At 42.3% G+C, this 25,302-nt stretch overlaps 1 protein-coding gene across 1 annotated transcript in view; it reads right to left on the bottom strand.

The window, feature by feature from the left end:
• tnfrsf21 (tumor necrosis factor receptor superfamily, member 21) overlaps nucleotides 1-22,448 on the bottom strand; it is a 43,876-nt gene extending 21,428 nt beyond the window's left edge. Inside the window, exons 1-3 of the mRNA XM_021612101.2 lie at nucleotides 22,119-22,448; nucleotides 10,016-10,673; nucleotides 3,727-4,299 (exon numbers count right to left, since the gene is read on the bottom strand). Of these exons, the coding sequence (XP_021467776.1) occupies nucleotides 3,727-4,299; nucleotides 10,016-10,673; nucleotides 22,119-22,181 (1,294 nt within the window). The 5' untranslated portion in view covers nucleotides 22,182-22,448. The remainder of the gene's footprint in view (nucleotides 1-3,726; nucleotides 4,300-10,015; nucleotides 10,674-22,118) is intronic.
• Nucleotides 22,449-25,302: the final 2,854 nt, after the last annotated feature.

Raw genomic sequence — 25,302 nt, 5'->3', positions numbered from 1 at the left:
ACACACACACACACGCCTCCCTCCAAGCCCACATTGATTGTGCTCACCACTCTGAGACACACAACACATGCACCGGAAAATCCCCCATACCTGTAACATTGAATGCAAGTGAAGCCAGCGAGCATTTGGCCTCCCTTGACAAAAAAAAATGATAACAAATTTGACAATCAGCTTTGAGCTAAACTGAGTGAGCTCAACTGTGAATGGTCCTGGCAACAACAACAAAAAAAGCTTGGATTTGGCGTCTCTCCTATCAAATCGCTTGGAGGGCATTAAGAGAAAATCGGCCCATTCCTAAATTAGCGATGGATGGAGTTAGGGATTTGGACTTGTGGTTTTACTTAATTATCCATACTGGCCAATAATTATAACGGCAATTTTGATCCAACCACATTGTTATGACCGTGGCCTGAGAGGATGGAAGTTCAATATTTACAGTAGCTAGATGTAGAAGGCTAATGTTAACTAGCTAACATTGCTCATGAATGGAAGTTGGGCTAGCGAGCAAGCATTTTAGCCAGTCTAGGACAACAAAAAATAAGTGTATACTGTATGACAGTGTGATAGACTGTTTCATCAACATGAGAGGAGGATGCTATTGGCGTTTCTCTACGAGTAGGGTGAGTCAGCATATTTTTCTACTTGCACGCACGCACGCACGCACACACACACACACACAATCAGAGATCAGAACCATGGACAGCCAAGTCATATCTAGCTGATGTTGATTGGACTAAATTGTTTTTGGTATCTTTTAGTTGTCACTGTATTAGACTAAGCAGAGGAGATTTGAGGATGTTGAAATGTTGAAGTTGAAATGGTGCTGGAATAGTGGAGGCAGCTCCTGTTTTCTTTGCGACTTGCGGTAAATCTCTGTGGTTCTAAATCAATAGTTGTTTAGCGGTCCGAAAATGTCAGAAACATTAACTTGCTTAACCATGTTGATGGTCATGTAACTGTTTGTTACATGCAACATGCGTTGTGGACAGAGGTTGCTGTCCAGTTTTGTGATTGAATTTATTCTGCCACTGTCTTCTTATTGTCTTGGCCTGTCACGGTCGCAAGGCATATCAATTAACAGCAAACAACGCAATTATTACAACACATACAGATTTTACCCAAGCATCGCTACTGCACAATACAAACATATTGTCACATAGTCTCCATCCATTTCAAGTAGAGGACCTGACGATTATCCAGTACCACAGACTATTATGGGAAGTGGTGGTGCTGTAATATTTCCATTAGAAAACTCCTTTGAGACAGCAAATCAGCCACAGCAGGTCTGAGCTGAGTGGGCTGGATGACAACGAGGACACAAACAGCCCACAATGGCAGCCATGCAGTTTTTCTCCTCCAGTCCCGTTTGCGCTGAGCCTCTCTGGGGATTGTCGCTGGTGACAAAGTAAGCTTGTCATTGTAATAGAAGAGACAAAGTGGTCACATAAGACAAGCTTGCTGCTTAGTCATTTTTATTGTTTCAATCTCTTGATTGCCTAGTGCTGTGGTGTCTTGCTCAGTTTTGATCATTTTGTAGAAAATGTTGCTGCCATTCAAATACCACTAAACAACACAGAATGAATGTAAGGTATCATATTCAAATCAATCTGCATTGAAAAAGTTATAATATGAAAGCCTGTTCAAATCCAGGAAGGAAATGACTTGGTCAGATCACAGAGTACACAATGATAGATTGACAGATTTCCCTATCAAATTGCCCTGATCTCCGAGGCACGTGAATGCAACAGAGCCCACACAGCAGGCCCAACCGACCCAGTCCTAGCCAAAGCCCAGGTCCATGTGGCCCACCCTGGAGCTGAGCAGCACGGCCACCTGGGTACTTCCCCGCCTGTTTGGCGTTCGTAAACAGCAGGCCCACAGGGGGGATTCTTTTCACCCTGCTTGCCCTTCACGCCACTTTCTGGACTCGTATGAAATAATGAGCTATTTGTATGATCTTGCCTTTTTCTTATATATATATATATGTTTCCCATTCCACTGTTTAGTGTGCCTTTTAACTACTCCAGTAAATAGACATTAAAGCCTTCAGGGTAGCCAATTACACACCTTGGAAGAATTAAGAAACTGTTTTGTTTTGTGCTGGAGAGAGTAAATAGCTGTGTAATCACACACACACACGGTCTGAATGTAAAACTCTGCATCTACTTGATAAACATTCTGTAATCCTTTTTAGAACATGCCCTAAATTCTCTTGTTTTTTGAAGTTTCAAATACAATTAAATTCTCTTTTTTGGAACTGCATGTAGATAAACAACGCAGTAAAAGTGAAGATCATTTGTGTATCTGATCTGGACATGTATATAAAAATATTACTACTCTACTATTTATAACAGTCAAGAAAAGTATGGGAAGCATTCCTAAATGCTGAAACTACTAACATAGCAGCCTGAATCCATGTGAATGCAAAAGCAGTTTATCATTGAGGACTTTCTTTGAGGAGTCAATTGTTAAAGAAAAAAGAACAGTCAGATTGCTAACTGATATACTTTCAAAGGGTATTTTCATGAGTAACAAAAAAGGGAAGTTTAATGTAGTAAGACAATGTGAAGATTAGACTATTGATCATGTTTCAGTTGTACTTTTCTATCTTCGCAATGTCTACATCCCTACTATACATTCCTAGAACATTCTCACGTGGTGTGAGCAGACCGGTACAATGTGCTTAGATCTTCAATTCACACGGTGGGAGCTCTGACCACCGACACTTTCAGCGACACATAACTTTGAAAGCCGCGGCCCACCCAGCGTTCCCCAGCCCTCACTCCACCCTTTCCCGGGGGCATGTGTCTGTGCAATGATAAAGTTGAGCTTCTCTCCAACCACAGAGAACTGGAATAATCTGGTTTGAACTGAACTGCACTGGGTTAGAGCTTTCCCTCTCTCTCGCTTACAAGCGGATGGATATCTGAGGCTGACATCAGGCTGCGGCTGGCGGTATCTTCCTCCTACCCGCCTGCTGCGGTACTGGGGTTTCACTACTGTAACCTAGCAGCCCCATGTGGCCTCCTCGGCTCCCATGACTACAGACAACCAGACACATCAGAGAGACAGTTAGAGAGAGAGAGAGATACACAGAGAGAGAGAGATACAGTCACAGAGCGAGAGAGATACAGACACAGACAGAGAAAGAGACAGACACAGAGCGAGAGAGATATGCAGACAGAGAGCGAGAGAGATAGAGACAGTGAGATACAGACAGAGAGCGAGCGAGACAGAGATAAAGACAGAGTGAGAATGAAAAGAGGAAGAGAAGGAGGAGGACTGAGGGGTGGGGGGTGTAAAGATAGAGGGAGTAAGGCAGGAGGGGAGGGGGTAAAGAGAGAAGTAGAGAAAGAAAGCGAGACAACAGAGGAAGGGAGAGGTAGAGAAAGATAAAGGGAGATGCGTGTGGGGAGGTGGCAGCTACAGTCTGTTGCAGGCCATGCCCTTGCTTGTGTAACAGCTATACTGTTCTGCTATGTGTCATGTTCTCTTGGGCAGAATGGATTGGATTTAGATTTCCCCACCGGTGCTATAACAGATGGTCGGTCTTCTCGGCTGAAAGTCTCGCCAATATATCGTTGTACCAAAAATGTATTTGTTTGTATGTTTTCTGTTATCTGTCTTTATAAAGTATGTGGCTATACTGTATATAAAAAAGACTTAATAACAAAGTTGCATTTCTTTCTATAAACCTTTGAGAGGTAAAATAAAGCATCCACTCACCCTGTCCGTTGGAGTAGTAGATCCACTTCTCCTTGGTCTGTGTCGGGGGGCAGGTCTTCTTCTGGATAGCTTTCTCAATGATGCTGCTGGGGTCCTGAACCGGTCCCTTCTTCAGCACTCTGGAGCTCCTCTTCACGCTGCACACCACGATCACCACCAGCACCAGCAGCAGCAGCAGCACAATCATCCAGGGCAAGTGCTCGTTGATGTCAAAGTGTGTATGAGTGCTGGGCCTGGGGGAGCCCCTTCGCGTGGGCCTGTACCCTGATCTTTGCACACCCTGACCTACCCCTACCTCCGATCCGTCCTCTATGCCGTCCATGGCCCGCTTGTTGGCTGCTGGGTGGGTGCGGTGGTGCTCACTGGGCACAGAGTGCTTGAGGTGTGGTGGAGTCTGTGTGGGGTCCTGGGCTCCGGCAGTAGTGGCCAGGTTCAGCACCTCTCCATCTTTGGGGCTGGCCTCGTAGGAGCCTGCTGCGGTGGAGTCCTGGCTGTTGCCGGAGCTGGGTAGAGTCCCCGTGGTACTCAGTAAGAGCTCTAAGACCTCAGAACCTGCTGTCAGGATGAAGGCATCTAACCCACAGACACACGACCACAAATAGAAAGGGAGAGAGAGAAAGGGAGAGGAGAAAGAGCGACATATAGGGGGAGGGAGATGCGGAGGAAGATAATAAAATTTAGTCAAAATTGTACAACTTTAATCCCACAGGCAATCTGCTGGACAGCCGAGGAGGGGGAGGGCCACGCCCTGGCCAGACCCCAGCAGTGCTCTCCAATCTAATGTGACACAAGAAGAGCACTAGATTGATACTTCTACAGCCACCGCATTTATACAGTACTCTACTAAAGATCGAGTGAATTCCATTACAGCTCCAGTCTCAGCAGGGGATGAATGGGAAATTGATTTTGAGTTGAATAGAGGTCAACAAAATATGCCTGAACACATTCACGTCACTGTTAGTCAATTGACATTGAACTAGATTGACCATGATAAATTACTATTGCAGGTACAAACGTTGAAGCTACACTGCCTCTATAGGCTAGTGTTAAAACCAAAACAACCAATAAATAGGGGAGTTGTGTTAACTGCCACTGAACCAGAATCAATATACTGTAAAAATTCCCTTACCCTGAGCTGGAATACCCCTGTCTACGACTACAGTATTAAACAGATTAGCATTTCATTATGGCATCCTATAGGGGGATGCATTTGGGATTGGCACCTGGATCACAGGTTATCACTGTGCACAGGTAATTCAGAAGCAAGCTGTGTTACCAGCATCACCATCTCAACTACACTGATTTCAGTTCTTCACTGCATGGGGACACACTGTCCTGTCTTTGCGAATTTTGTGCAACAACCTCCTTCCCCTTCCCCTCTCATTGATACAGACACAGTTGAGACTGAGGCATTGCGATCTCTGTAATACGTGTGGAAGTGGAACACCACCTTCAGCTATTCTCACTGGACGAAGGTGCAACTTAGGTGAGAGGCTATTTATCTACACACAAGACAAACAGCAGTGGCATTAATGGTCTGTTACGGTAGGTTGAAAGGGTGAAAAACTACTGACTAAACTGTGGACTAAAGCACCAGCAGAAGAAAACATGTAAGAGAGACTTATACAGTCCTGTGGCTGGAAATACTGTAGCTGCTTCCTTAAGTTCCAGACGCCATAGGTTTATTTTGACAGTCTCAAATGTCTATCAACTTGTAAACCATCAGCAACAACAACTAAATAGTTAGTTAGTCTCTGAGAACTACACTACTATTCAAAAGTTTGTGGTCACATAGAAATGTCCTTGTTTTCAAAGAAAACATACATGACATGAGTTGCAAAATGAATAGGAAATATAGTCAAGATGTTGACAAGGTTATAAATGATGATTTTTAATTGAAATAATAATAATGTCCTTCAAACTTTGCTTTCGTCAAAGAATCCTCCATTTGCAGCAATTAAAGCCTTGCAGACCTTTGGCATTCTAGTTGTCAATTTGTTGAGGTAATCTGAAGAGATTTCACCCCATGCTTCCTGAAGCACCTCCCACAAGTTGGATTGGCTTGATGGGCACTTCTTACGTACCATATGGTCAAGCTGCTCCCACAACAGCTCAATAGGGTTGAGATCCAGTGACTGTGCTGGCCACTCCATTATAGACAGAATACCAGCTGACAGCTTCTTCCCTAAATAGTTATTGCATAGTTTGGAGCTGTGCTTTGGGTCATTGTCCTGTTGTAGGAGGAAATTGGCTCCAATTAAGCTAGGTATGGCATGGCGTTGCAACATGGAGTGATAGCATTCATTCTTCAAGATGCCTTCTACCCTGTACAAATCTCCCACTTTACCACCACCAAAGCACCCCCAGACCAACACATTGCCTCCACTATGCTTGACAGATGGCGTCAAGCCCTCCCTCCACCATATTTACATTTTTTCTGCGTCTCACGATGTTCTTGTTTGTCATCTGAACACCTCCAACGTAGATTAGTCTGTCCATAACACTTTTTTCCAATCTTCCTGTGTCCAGTGTCTATGTTATTTTGCCCATCTTAATCTTTTATTTTTATTGGTCAGTCTGAGATATGGCTTTTTCTTTGCAACTCTGGAGTCGCCTCTTCACTAATGACGTTGAGACTGGTGTTTTGCGGGTACTATTTAATCAAGCTGACAGTTGAGGACTTGTGAGGCATCGGTTTCTCAAACTAGACACTCTAATGTGCTTGTCCTCTTGCTCATTTGTGCACCGGGGCCTCCCACTCCTCTTTCTATTCTGGTTAGAGACAGTTTGCGCTGTTCTGTGAAGGGAGTGGTACACAGCGTTGTACGATATCTTCAGTTTCTTGGCAGTTTCTCACATGGAATAGCCTTCATTTCTCAGAACAAGAATAGATAGATGAATTTCAGAAGAAAGTCTTTGTTTCTGGCAATTTTCAACCTGTAATCAAACACACAAATGCTTATGCTCTAGATACTCAACTAGTCCAAAGAAGGCCAGTTGTATTACTTCTTTAATCATTACAATAGTTTTCAGCTGTGCTAACATAACTGCAAAAGGATTTTCTAATGATCAATTAGCCATTTAAAATGATAGATTTGGATTTGCTAGCACAACGTGCCATTGGAACACAGGAGTGATGGTTTCTGATAAATGGGACTCTGGCCCCCTATGTAGATATTCCATTACAAATCAGCCGTACCCAGCTACAATAGTCATTTACAACATTAACAATGTCTACACTGTATTTCTGATCAATTTGATGTTATTTTAATGGACAAAAAATGTGCTTTTCTTTCAAAAACAAGGACATTTCCAAGTGACCCCAAACTTTTGAACCGTAGTGTATGTTTCCATAGTAACATTTTCAATGAGTAACTACTTTTGGGAATGAGTAGTGTCTTCTCTGACCCCCAAAAAACTGTTTAACATTTTTCACATAGTATGTGACTCACCACCTGGATTCGGTCTTACAGTGTGTAGCAAAATCTGAAATTTTGTTTTTTACATTGGATAAAAGTAGAGACTCAGAGCTACAAAGGGACAATGGGAAAGTAATTCTGCATTGAAAGTTGATCAACTTGTAAACTCACTTTTGAGAAAATGGCCTTTGAGTGTTTTGGTATCTAGTGAAGAGCTCTTCTTTGTCTACACCCATTCAGCATCGTTCACACCTTCTTAAGCTTTAGCCCCACCCATCTCGCTTCGCTCTCGGAGCACACACTTGACGCTCTGGCCGATGATTTGTTTACCTCTGGATAACATGAAAACAGCCTAACCAGCTCTGCTGGCAAGAATTTCATTACACTTTTTGGCAGACTTTTCCTGACACTGGCCATATTCAACGTGTGTTGTACACACATCACGTAAAGTTAGCTAACGAACCAGCCAGCTAACGTTAGCTAGTTAAACAACAATGAACAGTTCCAACAATGCCACAGTGCTGGGAGCTAACCAACAAGGTTCAATGTTAGCTAGCTAACAATAGGCTTTAACTAGAAAAGCAAACGAGAAACAGCTCTGGAATACAAATAATTATGTCAGCTAGGGAGCGAGCCAGCTAAAGTTAGCCAGCTAGCTAACACTAATGTTAGCTAGCTAGCTAAGACATATACAGTGGGGCAAAAAAAAGATTAGTCAACCACCAATTGTGCAAGACCTCTCACTTAAAAAGATGAGAGAGGCCTGTAATTTTCATCATAGGTACACTTCAACTATGACAGACAAAATGAGAAAAAAAATCCAGAAAATCACATTGTAGGATTTTTAATGATTTTATTTGCAAATTATGGTGGAAAATAAGTATTTGGTCAATAACAAAAGTTTATCTCAATACTTTGTTATATACATTTTGTTGGCAATGACAGAGGTCAAACGTATTCTGTAAGTCTTCACAAGGTTTTCACACACTGTTGCTGGTATTTTGGCCCATTCCTCCATGCAGATCTCCTCTAGAGCAGTGATGTTTTGGGGCTGTTGCTGGGCAACACGGACTTTCAACTCCCTCCAAAGATTTTCTATGGGGTTGAGATCTGGAGACTGGCTAGGCCACTCCAGGACATTGAAATGCTTCTTACGAAGCCACTCCTTCGTTGCCCGGGCGGTGTTTTTGGGATCATTGTCATGCTGAGAGACCCAGCCACGTTTCATCTTCAATGCCCTTGCTGATGGAAGGAGGTTTTCACTCAAAATCTCACAATACATGGCCCCATTCATTCTTTCCTTTACACGGATCAGTCGTCCTGGTCCCTCTGCAGAAAAACAGCCCCAAAGCATGATGTTTCCACCCCCATGCTTCACAGTAGGTATGGTGTTCTTTGGATGCAACTCAGCATTCTTTATCCTCCAAACACGACAAGTTGAGTTTTTACCAAAAAGTTATATTTTGGTTTCATCTGACCATATGACATTCTCCCAATCTTCTTCTGGATCATCCAAATGCTCTCTAGCAAACTTCAGATGGGCCTGGACATGTACTGGCTTAAGCAGGGGGACACGTCTGGCACTGCAGGATTTGAGTCCCTGGCGGCGTAGTGTGTTACTGATGGTAGGCTTTGTTACTTTGGTCCCAGCTCTCTGCAGGTCATTCACTAGGTCCCCCCGTGTGGTTCTGGGATTTTTGCTCACCGTTCTTGTGATCATTTTGACCCCACGGGGTGAGATCTTGCGTGGAGCCCCAGATCGAGGAAGATTATCAGTGGTCTTGTATCTTCCATTTTCTAATAATTGCTCCCACAGTTGATTTCTTCAAACCAAGCTGCTTACCTATTGCAGATTCAGTCTTCCCAGCCTGGTGCAGGTCTACAATTTTGTTTCTGGTGTCATTTGACAGCTCTTTGGTCTTGGCCATAGTGGAGTTTTGAGTGTGACTGTTTGAGGTTGTGGACAGGTGTCTTTTATACTGATAAGTTCAAACAGGTGCCATTAATACAAAGTGTATATAACAAAGTATTGAGATAAACTTTTGTTATTGACCAAATACTTATTTTCCACCTTAATTTGCAAATAAATTCATTAAAAATCCTACAATGTGATTTTCTGGATTTTTTTTCTCATTTTGTCTGTCATAGTTGAAGTGTACCTATGATGAAAATTACAGACCTCTCTCATCTTTTTAAGTGGGAGAACTTGCACAATTGGTGGCTGACTAAATACTTTTTTGCCCCACTGTAGTCTATATTATAGACAACCTAATATTTGGTTAGTAGAAAAAAAGAGTAACGTTTCACTTCAATGCTTATATGTGTTTCCGATGAGAAACCTTTGTGATATTTTTCAACATGACCTTTTAGGCTACATAACACTTGGCTGTTGGGAAGAAAAAACAACAGCCACTACAAAGGAACCTATCTCTCTGTTGAATGTATAGCCTTAATGGCTTCCCCTGGTCTTCCTAAGCGTGTGATGTGTCTAAGTAAAAGGGCAGCCGTTTACCCAGTTTATTCCACTTTCCCCTCGATAAGCAATTACAGAACAAATGTACAGACATGACCTTTGTGGACAAGAGTGAGAACAAGCAAGTGAAGAGTTTGGGATTGAATGGAAACAACAACATGTTTTCCACCAAAGCAGTGTTGTCTGTGACAAGATCAAACATGTCACTTTATCACTGTACAGTACCTGTTGGCCAGGTCAATGTTTGATATGACTGACTACATAGGGAGAATAACAACCATGTGGGGACATTTTGTTGAGGAACACAAGCCTGTTCTACAGTCTGGGCTTCCCCTTGAGTTTCTACATGAAACAACCCACTTGAGGCGATGTCTAGAGTGATACTCAAATTCCTTACCTTTGTGTACTGGGCCAGCTGAGGAATAGGAGGGCTCCTGGATGAAGGCAGACTGTGCAGGTCCCGGGAGGGTGGGGGAGTTGGGAGAAGCAGGTCCACAGATGTTGTCTGTCTCTCTGGTGCCTATTGTCAGTAGGGGCAGACCCTGGGCCAGACAGTCTGTGTGTGTCCTGCACCTCAATACACTGGAAACCACATCCGAGAAGCTCCCTCGCGCGCACACCTTACAGCTCACATCCTCCACCTCGCTGCCCCTTTTCTTCACCCCTGAGCCCACAGGGCACAGGAAGTGGGGAGTGCAGGTGTCCCCCTTGGCGAAGGTGTCCGGGGGGCAGTTGCAGACCCGGTCCATGGTGGCCGTGCAGGGGAACTTCTCAATGAGGGGGGCGCGGCAGGGCCTCCTGCAGCGGTGGCATTGCTGAACCCCGTTCTCTCCGCGCGTGAATGTGCCCTCGCCACAGCGGCTGCACTCCCTCACGTTGGTCTGGTTGCAGTGCCTGGACACGAAAGTTCCTGCGGGGCACTTGTCACAGACCAGTTGACTGCCCGTGCTTTGGTCTGTGTGGTAGTAGTGGCGGGCAGACAGGGCCACTATCTCAGTGCCAGGGCTGGGTGTCAGAGGCTGGCTAGAGGCCTCACCAACCACACTGTACAGTAGCTGAGAACAGAAAGAAATGACAACAGAGACAGTGTTGAGCTTAGACACTGTACTGCCGAAAAGATGGCAACACATAGAGTCGCAGGTAGAGACCCAGGCCGCAGCTCATTTACCAAATAAATGGATGTGTGAAGTCACCCCTAGAAACCCCCAAACTCTCTGTAGTTAAAGGACAGTGAGTCAGAAACATTTGCAGTGAGTCAACACATTCTCAACCCTAACATGCTGACCAGGCCGGATACGTCGCGTGCACAAGCGTCGCAAAATAAATGTAGAAATCCATGTTATTCAAGTATTGCACCCACACTGCTCACGCTCGCCAACGAGTGTCTGCGATGCAGGGCTAAAATATAACTCCTTTCTATTTCTGACGCAGATCACGTTGAAAGTCCTGCCTCTCCCATCTCCTCATTGGTTCATAGAAGCAGGTACCCACGTGCCACCTCCTCATTGGTTATACCCACGTGGGTGGTTGAAAGACGAACTGTTGCCGGTCTTGGTGGTAATAATATGAAAGTTTAGATGCCGATCACCGTATAAGTTCAATGATGAAAAAGTCTGGAAGGAGGAGAGATGACTAGAAACGATCCGGTTGGACGTTTTATGTGTGGATTAATTGTCAGAGTAGAGGACCTTGTGCATTTCAGGTAAAATAACAACTCAATGTTTATATCCCAGGACAAATTAGCTAGCAACAGCAAGCTAGCTAAATAGGACAAAATTAGCTAGCAAGTGCAAGCTAACTAGCTAAATTACCATACATGTTTAATGCTTTTCAAACTGTCCCCAAATTAATGTAACTGGTTCAGAGTTTGTTTTGATATTTTAACCTGCGTGTCGTGATCGCGTTTGGTGTAGGGGGACAAAATAAATGTATGCACGATAGCGCATCTGCGCAGCCAGTTTGAGTTCTGTGTAATGCTAAGCCACCTACAGGCTTTCTCACTTACTGCAATGTGACAGAGGATAGGTCATGTGTCATGCTCTAACGATGCCACCACTATGGAGTACTCCGAGTCAATATTCACGTAATAATAAGAAATTCTCCTACGACTACAACTTCATTGTCGATTTTTTGTTATACAGAAATAACAAAAAATGCAAAAAAGCTGCTGTTGTGGTCAATGTACATGTAACCAGGTCAAAAATCCCAACCCTATGGTTCGTAATTCTCCCATGTAGGGGAATACAGACTGCAAGAAGAGCCCTGTGGCTTTAGGATATTTGGCGTGGGAAATGTGGGGACCTGGTGTTGAAGGAGGCTACACGTAGCTATGTGTTTGGAAAACATTTCGTCACAGGTAAGACATTTAACTTGTTATACTAGTATAGTCCATTTGTACCTCCACTCACCACTTGTAGCTGTATAGTCCGTTTGTTTGTGTTGTTGGTCTTGACTAGCTTAATTAATGTTCCGGTCCGTAGCTAGCTAGCACTCACGTAACTGCTAGCACCGTCATAAAAAGGGCCATGAGTGAGGTAAGCCCTACAATATTACGTTTTCTATGCAGTGAGAATGCTCTGGAGAAGGCAATGTTGAAAAGTAATCTTTAAACATCTTGTACTTTTCTTAAATATAGTTTTGTAATACACTAAAACAAGTAGACAACAAGAAAATTGGGTTTGAAAAATGTCAAGTTTTTACTGTGGGTTAACCTATGTAACCACAGGTTGTTTTTCCCAGAGGCGGGCAGGTACGCGATGTTCTATCTAATACCGACTGGGACTATGGATAAGTATATTATGTCTACAATCAATATAATTCCATTAGTACTAATAGAATGTTAAGTTTTTCTGTTGTCATCAGTCTTTTGGTGTTGTTGCTACAACCTATAATAGTCCCAAAAAATGAATTTGAAATAACTTTGTAAAGAGACTAAATATATATCAGTCTATTTTTAATCAAGTCGAGCTCAACATGGTTGTATTTAGTTATTTTAATATTTACAGTGCATTCGGAAAGTATTCAGACACCTTTACTTTTTCCACATTTTGTTACGTTACAGCATTATTCGAACATGGATTAAATTGTTTTTTCCTCAACAATCTACACACAATACCACATTATGACAAAGTGAAAACATGTTCTTAGAAATGTTTCCAAATGTATTAAAAATAAAAACAAGAAATACATTATTTACATAAGTTTTCAGACCCTTTACTATGAGACACGAAATTGAGTTCAGGTGCATCCTGTTTCCATTGATCCACCTATGTTAAATTCAATTGATTGGACATGATTTGGAAAGGCAAAAACCTGTCTATAAAAGGTCCCACAGTTGACAGTGCATGTCAGAGCAAAAACCAAGCAATGGGGTCAAAGGAATTGTCCATAGAGCTCCGAGACAGGATTGTGTCGAGGCACAGATCTGGAGAAGGGTGCCAAAAAATGTCTGCATCATTGAAGGTCCCCAAGAACACAGTGGCCTCCATCATTCTTAAATAGAAAAAGTTGGGAAACACCAATACTCCCCCTAGAGCAGGCTGCCTGGCCAAACTGAGCAATCGGATGAGAAGGGCCTTGGTCAGTGAGGTGACCAAGAACCCGACGGTCACTCTGACAGAGCTCCAGAGTTCCTCTTTGGAAATGGGAGAACCTTCCAGAAGGACAACCATCTCTGCAGCACTCTATCAATCAGGCCTTTATGCTAGAGTGGCCAGATGGAAGCCACTCCTCGGTAAAAGGTACATGACAGCCTGCTTGGAGTTTGCCAAAAGGCACCTAAAGACTCTCAGACCATGAGAAACAAGATTCTCTGGTCTGATGAAACCAATATTGAACTCTTTGGCCTGACTGCAGAGCGCTCAGGACCTCAGACTGGGGTGAAGTTTGACCTTCCAATAGGACAACCACCCTAAGCACACAGCCAAGACAACGCAGGAGTGGCTTTGGGACAAGTCTCTGAATGTCCTTGAGTTGCCCAGCCAGAGCCCGGATTTGAACCCGATCTAACATCTATGGAGAGACCTAAAAATAGCTGTGCAGAGACGCTTCCCATCCAACCTGACAGAGTTTGAGAGGATCTGCAGAGAAGAATGGGAGAAACTCCTCAAATACAGGTGTTCCAAGCTTGTAGGGCCATACCCAAGAAGACTCAAGGTTGTAATCGCTGCCAAAGGTGCTTCAACAAAGTACTGAGTAAAGGGTCTGAATACTTATGTAAATGTAATATTTTCATTTTTTGGCAAACATTTTGAAAAAACAGTTTTTGCTTTGTCATTATGGGGTATTGTGTGTAGATTGATGAGGGGGGAAAACGATATAATCAATTTTAGAATAAGACTGTAACATAAGAAAATGTGGAGAAAGTCAAGGAGTCTGAATACTTTCTGAATTCACCGTATGGTAAGGACATCCATCCAAGGGACATGAAGATATGTTAGATTCTCAATAGCAAGCACTTGAAAATCCATTCAAATTACCGGTACCACAACTTGGCTGATGTTCTAAACAGCACATTGAGGAACTTCCTCAACTTGTTATCTGGTGAAAAAACAGAGTATCCAATGTTCTGTTGATGTGTGATGACCTTCTGTTTGACTTTCGCTGAAGGGAATTCTTTCAAGACCAGTAAACGCTGCCATTCTGAAGTGATTATGGCTTGAATGTGTTCCATGCCAGTGAAATGCCATCCGCATCCACAACAGCCCTCCTACAATCCTTTCACTGCATTTACAGTACATCCAGTCTAGCCCTAATGCATGTTTTATTTCCTCTTAAATGTGGAGCTGGCTGGGATGTGACAATTTTTTTTCTAAATTCTTTGGCCAGGGTGCCAATTTGTCACAGAAATATGATGTTGGAGGCAATAACCGCTGATAGGCAGGGAGAGCAAGGGAAGCTGCATCATCACTTTCTGTACATGCCCTGTTAAAAGTTGGGAGGCAAATCCAGAGTGCTTTTAATGGTTTACACACTGCAGTAGACCTCACAGAGAAATGAGAATGCCCTAATTCAGGCGTTTTCAAAGTCTGGGCCTCCCTTCAGAAACAACCATTTGTTGCGCAATTGCACCTAATCATGGGCACATTCCTTTACCCAGGCGTTGCTGACGCATGGCAGATCTTACCATGCCTGGATAGGTCATTTATGTATCAGCTAACCACATCAAGGTTGCGTTTCCTTGCTCAGACGTCGCATGAATTGACCAATGCCACACAATCTACTGTGCCGTCTACTGTGCCGAAGTGGACAGACTCCTTAGGGCCCCTGGTCTGTAAAGGGGAATTTGTCCAGTCATCAGCATAATTTGATGACTGTCTCCTCCAGTGCCTGACTTCAAATATGCATGGCATTGTTTTAGAAATGCAATTAAGACCAGGGTTTGTAGAGGTGGTTGCGTATCGCAGCACAGACGTTGCATGCATCAAATCAAATTTTATTTGTCACATACACATGGTTAGCAGATTTTAATGTGAGTGTAGCGAAATGCTTGTGCTTCTAGTTCCGACAATTCAGTAATAACCAACGAGTAATCCAACCTAACAATTCCACAACTACTACCTTATACACACAAGTGTAAAGGGATAAAGAATATGTACATAAAGATATATCAATGAGTGATGGTACAGAATGGCATAGGCAAGATGCAGTAGATGGTATCAAGTACAGTACAGTGGGGGACAAAAGTATTTAGTCAGCCACCAATTGTGCAAGTTCTCCCACTTAAAAAGATGAGAGAGGCCTGTAATGTTCATCATAGGTACACTTCAACTATGACAGACAATATTTGATGTGGTTAGCAGCTATCTGATAGTAAAATAAGTAAAAATATAAGTAAAATACCTAAAAAATAAGTAAAATACCTATCCAGGCGTTTTAAGATCTGGCCTGCGTCAGCAATGCCTGGGCAGAGCAACACGCCCCATGTGTTATAGCAATCTGGTGTCTGATGGCACAGTCAATGATGTGGCATGCAACCATTGGTTGCATCCTGTCGGGCTGTATCACCGCCTGGTACAGCAACTGCTCAACCCACAACCGTAAGGCTCTCCAGAGGGTAGTGAGGTCTGCACAACGCATCACCGGGGGCAGACTACCTGCCTTCCAGGACACCTAGACCACCCGATGTCACAGGAAGGCCATAAAGATCATCAAGGACAACAACCACCCGAGCCACTGCCTGTTCACCCCGCTATCATCCAGAAGGCGAGGTCAGTACAGGTGCATCAAAGCAGGGACCGAGAGATTGAAAAACAGCTTTTATCTCAAGGCCATCAGACTGTTAAACAGCCACCACTAACATTGAGTGGCTGCTTCCAACATACTGACTCAACTCCAGCTCACTTTAATAATGGAAATTGATGTCAAAAATGTACCACTAGCCACATTAAACAATGCTACTTAATATAATGTTTACATACCCTACATTACACATCTCATATGTACATGTATATACTGTACTCTATATCACTGCATCTACTGCATCTTGCCATCTTTATGTAATACATGTATCACTAGCCACTTTAAACTATGCCACTTTTATGTTTACATACCCTACATTACTCATCTCATATGTATATACAGTGGGGCAAAAAACTATTTAGTCAGCCACCAATTGTGCAAGTTCTCCCACTTAAAAAGATGAGGCCTGTAATTTTCATCATAGATACACTTCAACTATGACAGACAAAATGAGAAAAAAAAATCCATAAAATCACATTGTAGGATTTTTAATGAATTTATTTGCAAATTATGGAGGAAAATAAGTATTTGGTCAATAACAAAAGTGTATCTCAATACTTTGCTATATACCCTTTGTTGGCAATAACAGAGGTCAAACGTTTTCTGTACGTCTTCACAAGGTTTTCACACACTGTTGCTGGTATTTTGGCCCATTCCTCCATGCAGATCTCCTCTAGAGCAGTGATGTTTTGGGGCTGTTGCTGGGCAACATGGACTTTCAACTCCCTCCAAAGATGTTCTATGGGGTTGAAATCTGGAGACTGGCTAGGCCACTCCAGGACCTTGAAATGCTTCTTACGAAGCCACTCCTTCATTGCCCGGGCGGTGTGTTTGGGATCATTGTCATGCTGAAAAACCCAGCCACGTTTCATCTTCAATGCCCTTGTTGATGGAAGGAGGTTTTCACTCAAAATCTCACAATACATGGCCCCATTCATTCTTTCCTTTACACGGATCAGTCGTCCTGGTCCCTCTGCAGAAAAACAGCCCCAAAGCATGATCTTTCCACCCCCATGCTTCACAGTAGGTATGGTGTTCTTTGGATGCAACTCAGCATTCTTTGTCCTCCAAACACGACGAGTTGAGTTTTTACCAAAAAGTTATATTTTGGTTTCATCTGACCATATGACATTCTCCCAATCGTCTTCTGGATCATCCAAATGCTCTCTAGCAAACTTCAGACGGGCCTGGACATGTACTGGCTTAAGCAGGGGGACACGTCTGGCACTGCAGGATTTGAGTCCCTGGCGGCGTAGTTACTGATGGTAGGCTTTGTTATTTGGTCCCAGCTCTCTGCAGGTCATTCACTAGGTCCCCCCGTGTGGTTCTGGGATTTTTGCTCACCGTTCTTGTGATCATTTTGACCCCACGAGGTGAGATCTTGCGTGGAGCCCCAGATGGAGGGAGATTATCAGTGGTCTTGTATGTCTTCCATTTCCTAATAATTGCTCCCACAGTTGATTTCTTCAAACCAAGCTGCTTACCTATTTCAGTCTTCCCAGCCTGGTGCAGGTCTACAATTTTGTTTCTGGTGTCCTTTGAAAGCTCTTTGGTCTTGGCCATAGTGGAGTTTGGAGTGTGACTGTTTGAGGTTGTGGACAGGTGTCTTTTATACTGATAAGGACAGAGGAGCCTCTTAAAGAAGAAGTTACAGGTCTGTGAGAGCCAGAAATCTTGCTTGTTTGTAGGTGACCAAATACTTATTTTCCACCATAATTTGCAAATATATTCATTAAAAATCCTACAATGTGATTTTCCGGAATTGTTTTTCTCATTTTGTCTGTCATAGTTGAAGTGTACCTATGATGAAAATTACAGGACTCTCATCTTTTTAAGTGGGAGAACTTGCACAATTGGTGGCTGACTAAATAGTTTTTTGCCCCACTGTATATACATATGAGATGAGTAATGTAGGGTATGTAAACATAAAAGTGGCATAGTTTAAAGTGGCTAGTGATACATGTATTACATAAAGATGGCAAGATGCAGTAGATGCAGTGATATAGAGTACAGTATATACATGTACATATGAGATGTGTAATGTAGGGTATGTAAACATTATATTAAGTAGCATTGTTTAATGTGGCTAGTGGTACATTTTTGACATCAATTTCCATTATTAAAGTGAGCTGGAGTTGAGTCAGTATGTTGGAAGCAGCCACTCAATGTTAGTGGTGGCTGTTTAACAGTCTGATGGCCTTGAGATAAAAGCTGTTTTTCAATCTCTCGGTCCCTGCTTTGATGCACCTGTACTGACCTCGCCTTCTGGATGATAGCGGGGTGAACAGGCAGTGGCTCGGGTGGTTGTTGTCCTTGATGATCTTTATGGCCTTCCTGTGACATCGGGTGGTCTAGGTGTCCTGGAGGGCAGGTAGTCTGCCCCCGGTGATGCGTTGTGCAGACCTCACTACCCTCTGGAGAGCCTTACGGTTGTGGGTTGAGCAGTTGCTGTACCAGGCGGTGATACAGCCCGACAGGATGCAACCAATGGTTGCATGCCACATCATTGACTGTGCCATCAGACACCAGATTGCTATAACACATGGGGCGTGTTGCTCTGCCCAGGCATTGCTGACGCAGGCCAGATCTTAAAACGCCTGGATAGGTATTTTACTTATTTTTTAGGTATTTTACTTATATTTTTACTTATTTTACTATCAGATAGCTGCTAACCACATCAAATATTGTCTGTCATAGTTGAAGTGTACCTATGATGAACATTACAGGCCTCTCTCATCTTTTTAAGTGGGAGAACTTGCACAATTGGTGGCTGACTAAATACTTTTGTCCCCCACTGTACTGTACTTGATACCATCTACTGCATCTTGCCTATGCCATTCTGTACCATCACTCATTCATATATCTTTATGTACATATTCTTTATCCCTTTACACTTGTGTGTATAAGGTAGTAGTTGTGGAATTGTTAGGTTGGATTACTCGTTGGTTATTACTGAATTGTCGGAACTAGAAGCACAAGCATTTCGCTACACTCACATTAAAATCTGCTAACCATGTGTATGTGACAAATAAAATTTGATTTGATGCATGCAACGTCTGTGCTGCGATACGCAACCACCTCTACAAACCCTGGTCTTAATTGCATTTCTAAAACAATGCCATGCATATTTGAAGTCAGGCTCTGGAGGAGACAGTCATCAAATTCTGCTGATGACTGGACAAATTCCCCTTTACAGACCAGGGGCCCTAAGGAGTCTGTCCACTTCCCAGGACTCATTACTAATCAGTAACAGTGGTCTCAGGACTACATTTTTTGTAGAATCTTCTGAGTTTCATTCGGTTATGTAAAATCATCATGTGAAAATCGACCCCTTGAGAAGGAAAGCACATTTGAAGATTATGGGTAATTAAGGGCAACATCATTACTCAAACCATCTAATTTTTAGCTGACACACTCTGCCTGTTGATGATGATCATGAGGAACAAAATGTTCCAGCTCCAGCCACATCACATATTTACCCAATAAAAAGCAAGTGTGCAACTGGTAATATTCAACATGTGACACAATGAAGGTACATTGGTTTGGTGGCCTGAACAGCGGTGTGTGTGTGTGCGTGTGCGAGAGGGAGAGCGTGCGAGGAAAGCGAGTGAATGTCCCTCCCTTCTAGCTCAGATAAGAGAGCAGGCTCGTGTCCCTGCATCTCCTGTTTGAAAAAACGCACTGCTGGCATCCTGTCAGGAGACTGCTGCTGTCGGAGAGAGACTGCCCATCAACACCACACCTCACCGCCTGTGAGTGGCCATGAATCACTGATAACTACCTCTATCACTCTGAATCTACCTCAAGCCTCTTCAGCATTTCATACCTGCCATGCAGGATACAAAAAGAAGGAGGATACATACTGTAGTATAATCTTGTTTGTAGATATCTATTCAATCGTATCCTCTAAATCTAATACATTTGATACATGATGGATAGGCTACACAGCTGTTGATAGGACATTATTAATACTGAAAAGAAAAGCTAAAACCATAGCATCACTAGTTCTGTGACTCATATGTTTCGAGCTGAACCCCAGGAGGTTAGTGATAGTGATATCAGGATGCTACCTCCCTGGCTGGAGGACAGAGGAAAGGATGGGCCAGCCCGTTTATGCCGTGTCACTGCAGTGCTGCTGCTGGTTGCAGGGCTGGTTCCTGGAGACAGCCAGACTCAGCAAAATCTGCACTGCCTGCCTGAACACTCTGTAATTCAACCTCCAACAACAACACGCCTGCCCCAAGACGCACACAACCCCTTTGTACAGGGCCTCTTTGCACATCATGCACCCAACAGTAACACAAAGAAAATGCTTAGGCGTTTGGGCAATGGTTTTCAATCAGCATGGTTCAGTGACATATTGAACCAGAACGAACCATCTATCGGTTTCAACAATTTCTCATCCTTACTGTGAGAGGATGATGTGATCCATCTTCACATTTTCTGCATGAGACATCTGTGACAAGATGGCACACCCAGATCCATAAGTATACTGTCAGTTATGTGCCTAAGGTCTAGGGGTCGAGTGCACATGATGACAACCCCTGTGATTGTGTGTGTGTATATGCCTGTCCACGTGTTAGGTAACACCTCAACATTTTGCCATACTGCATAGGCAAGCATATCTCTGAGCACACACAAAGGGAATGTGAAAGCATTCATCAGAAATCTTTCACTGAGAAATGGGAAATGGACAGACACACTGCCATTTGGCAGGTGTATTTATTTTATTTTAAATTTCCTGACATCTTAAAATAACCGCATATACAGTACATACATGTGCCGCAACATGCTGCATTCCAGTGTTGTTGTCAGAGCCTCTAGTATCATCCACAACATCTAGCTCACAGCCTAACTGTGCTGTTGTACATGGAAGATATGGATGTTTGCCACAACAGTGCAAAAGTAACTATGTGTGTATCTTGAACATCATTGAGATTTCCATAAGCCATTACAATAACAGATAACACACAACCAAACCAGCACCTGTTGCAACATCATCATGCAACTAAACTTAGAGGAAAAGTGAGTCTGTTAGGATGCAATCATGCCTCATTTATCACTGACAAAAGCCAGTGGAGCCTCCTCCTTCATGGGCCAGTGAAGAATATTCTTCCTAATGTCACAATGTACTGCCAACAACGCATCACAAACAACCAGTGGACTTCGCCTGAGAGAAGATGCACAGAGGGGCCCAAACACAGAACTGACTGACATGCATTGTAATATTTGAATGGAAAATATAATTTTGTTAAAATATCTGTTCCATGGTGATGCTAGGAGATAAGGACACCCCATTTACTGCTTAAATGTTAATCATTGATTGTAGTGGATGATGGACTACATTATCTGTAAAGAAGGTTAGATACCACCCTACTATCAGGATTTGGCCAGATAATACAAATAAATATATATTTTTTATAAATTGGTAAGTAAACATGCATAGATTTATATTTGGTATGTTCTCTCTGGCTGATATGTTGGTATAGTGCTCATATAAACATTGCCCTGCACTGTAAGTTCTGAGTCCATTCCGAAATGTCAATAAGGCCAAAATACATGGATCTATGTATAAATGAAAACATTACTTAAATATACATGTTAAATTGGATGGAGGCAGGGTGGGTCAACATCCACTACAGTATTTCAAATGTAGTCAATGTTTTCCCTATGTTTTTCTCCAGCATGGAGAAACAAAGCCTGAAGTCTTTGTATGTGAACCTGAAGTCTTTGTATGGGATGTTTTCAGTACATATATGATCTCATAGGGGTAGAGTCCCATGATAGCTGTTTGAATACAGGGCTTCTTAAGATGATATTATATATCATAAATATTTTACAGTAAATTAGTGTACAATGAATTCATGCTAGCTAATAACAAGAAATGATTACCATTTACAGGTAACCTGCAATATGATGCATATTTGTGCCATTCTCATTGGGCAAACAATAGTCATATTTGTGCTATTGTTCTCCATCCTTCCATTCTGTTCTGACAATAGATATGTTTTTATATATATATATATATATATATATATATATATATATATATATAGTAGCCTATTATATAAGATTACCTGTACAATACATGAATAATCAAAGTTAACAATATATTAACTTGACTAATTGCACATACCGGCAAGTTTAAATCGGGACAAACGCAAAAATAGGCGATGTCTCTTTAAATCGAGAACCTGCCGGGGAGTAACGTTACTCCTATAATAAGAATAAAATAATAGACAAAGGTGCCTTGTACTTACCGCCACAGACATACAGAGCACTGACATTTTCCAGTTCTGAGCAAATGTTTGGCTACTTCTCATCGCACAGGGTGGTACATCATTCCTGCATGAGCAGGACACATATTCTAGAAACACTACTGGCTATGAAGCAATACCAACAATCTACTGCTGGTGTTCCTTCAACCGGCAGTTTTTTATAGTCTGTATGGCGAGGGTGGACTAGCTTCAGATAGTATGAGATGAGAGATTGGTTCTGAAAGAATTGTATAATTCCCATAGCGATAATGGATAAGAAACTGAAATTCTGCCTCCTTTGGTCCAGGTTCCTGTGCGGTCTATGCAGCAAAGCCAGGGCGATGACTGAATAGGGCGGGTACTGGCGACAGACGTCACCAACGAAACTCGGTACTGGCGCTCCGCTCGCCCAAACCAAACGCAGTTGACTCGGTTTCCAGGAAGAAATTGCATTTACATTGGGAGACAAATGGAAATACAGTATGTCGGCTTCAAATGTCTGGTGTCCTTTACTTTCAAATACACCAGCATAAAAAATAACTCTGAGGCTCAAACTGAGGTTACATTTCATGTTGATGAAGCTATGTAGATTATAGGTAATACAATAGACAAATCTGAATGTATCTAACGTTAGCACAATGACTGGATGTCAATGGTAACAGCTGTTAAAGTATAGAGTTAGCAAGTCATAGTTAGCAAGTCATTGTGCTAACGATAGTTAGCAATTGAGCTAACACTAGTTAGCAACTTCAAACTGCAGGAAGAGACATACAAATGGTATCCACAAGTTCATCTGACTCTGGGGAAGTAAATAAAGGGTAAATTGCCAAAATCCCGAGGTATACCTTTAAATATGTCCAGTGGGCTTTAAAGGCCCAGTGCAGTCAAAAACGTGATATTTTCTGTGTTTTATATATATTTCCACACTGTGAGGTTGGAATAATGCTGTGAATTTGTGAAAATTATGATAATGCCCTTTTAGTGTAAGAGCTGTTTGAAAAGACCGCCTGAAATTTCAGCCTGTTTTGATGGGATGGAGTTTTGGCCTGCCTGATGACATCACCAGGCGGAAAATTAGTTAATAGACCAATAAGAAAGAGTTCCAAACCTCTCTGCCAATAACAGCTAGTTTTCAGTTTTCCCCTCCCTACACAGACCACTCTGTTGCTTGAGAAATTGCTCTTTGCTAATATGTTATGTTATTTTTACCATTTTAATTGAAAACACAGTAAGGTGCTTAATTGTTACCCATACATTATTTTAAATTGAGATAAAAAGAGCTGCATTGGACCTTTAACTCTGCCACCCCAAGCCCTATTTAAACTAGGGCAAATCACATACAATTTCCCTATGTTTTACTCCTTGCTCACAATGTCAAATAATGGACAATTAGTCCATTGTCGAGCACAGGTATGGGATGTTACCCTATTTTGGCATGCTGTTCTGTGATTTTTAAAAAGCTAAAAGATCCACTACCGAATGGTAGCCTTAACCCATACTTTCTGTTTTGTGATAGGGGATTTGCACATATTTTTGCATATCACACAAACAGTGGGATTGGGTTCATATTGGCACAGTCATGCGGACTCTGCACATTTTAAGAATGGGAATTCTCTGTTTAATCCCCAAACCATTATTACCATGAGACTACTACACAGCTGAATGAGCCGTTCAATTCATGTGTGTCAGTGGAAAAGCAATGGTCCAGCATCAGTGATGCAGGATATTGTGCTTTGCCTTCAGACAGTGACTCCAAATAGAGCCAGCGGATCGAGGAGCACAACACTATATCTGACGTGCGCGTGGAGGGGGAGACAAAGGGATGAAATGGGAAAAAGCCCTCACATGCCACTATGTAAGTGGGATAGTGACTCAGCAGATGGATAGAAAAGGCAGATATAGTGCCAGAGACTGTCTGGGGATTCGCCTGCCTGGCCAACATTCCTGTGCAATCAAGCTGTGACGTGACATTCAACATGGATTTCCTTCCCTTCGCCTTAGGGGCATCTCTGTTGCCCTCAGATGAAATGTCACTAGATTGTTTTAAATATAACCAGATATAGGAAGGTGAGAAGTGTCTCCAAGTTCTGCGCTCAAATCAAATGTTTTAATCAAGTATAAAATAATGTTATGGGGACTGCTGGGTGTTCAGTATCTGTTGAAATGTGACCAGGAAGTAGGGCAAATATCTAGTGAAAAATGCTAGTTGGCAGGTTTTAACAGAGTCCGCTTAATTCACTCATCTGGTACATGTGGGATAAAAAATATGTTTGATATTCACTGGGGATTTAGGCTACACCAGAAGGGCATGGGATGTGGTTGAATCAACTGGTTGAATCAACGTTGTTTCCACATAATTTCAATGAAATTACATGGAATGTGGAATCGACTTTGAATTGACGTCTGTGCCCAGTGGGTACTTTATATTAATAATATATTGCAGTCCGAGACTTAAATATATTGTTTTTATATTTGTTACTAATGTTTTAGAATTAAATGAACGTGCGGCCTTGAGATGTTTTGGGAGAGAATGCATGCCAATTTTAGGAATTGAAATGATAGGCTGATCTTCATCAACCTTCTTGATATTGATAACATAATATATTAAAGTATTTGACCATTAAAGTATTTGACCATCCACTAGCTACAATACAGTTAGACATTTTGAAATGCCTTATAGATATCTAATATAAATTGCCTACTAATCTTAGAGGCAGTTCTATTCAGCATAGGTCTACTCCGCTGTTTGTGTCTATCTTTCTCAGACTCTGTTCCACAAGCCAACTGCTGCAATAGGAACGTTAAGTTGGACCTCTGCTGGTCATCTTGGTCTGTTACAACCGGACGAGTGGATGTGTCTTGACTGTCTTCTGAAGTTTAAAAAAACTTTATTTAGCCTACTGTAACTGCTCTATCATCTATAATCAAGCTCTGTGTATTCTATGTTTATTTAAGTAGTCTATTGTTGGCTATTGTATTATCTTGTGTGATATGTTTCTAAAATAAATTGATTATAGGCCTTTATGAATTTGTGATAAATAGGCCTACTAAAGGCAAGGGAGAGTAGCTTAAGCTACGTCTAAAATTAGTGTGACATTTGCCTCACTTGGCACCAAACTCCACACTCTAGATGCCGCATTCACGTGCTAATCGGACCTAGGAAACTGCAATATCTGACTTTCTAACT

The sequence above is a fragment of the Oncorhynchus mykiss genome, chromosome 8, assembly GCF_013265735.2.
Source record: "Oncorhynchus mykiss isolate Arlee chromosome 8, USDA_OmykA_1.1, whole genome shotgun sequence".
Taxonomy (NCBI): domain Eukaryota; kingdom Metazoa; phylum Chordata; class Actinopteri; order Salmoniformes; family Salmonidae; genus Oncorhynchus; species Oncorhynchus mykiss.
This window is presented reverse-complemented; position numbering and strand designations above follow the sequence as displayed.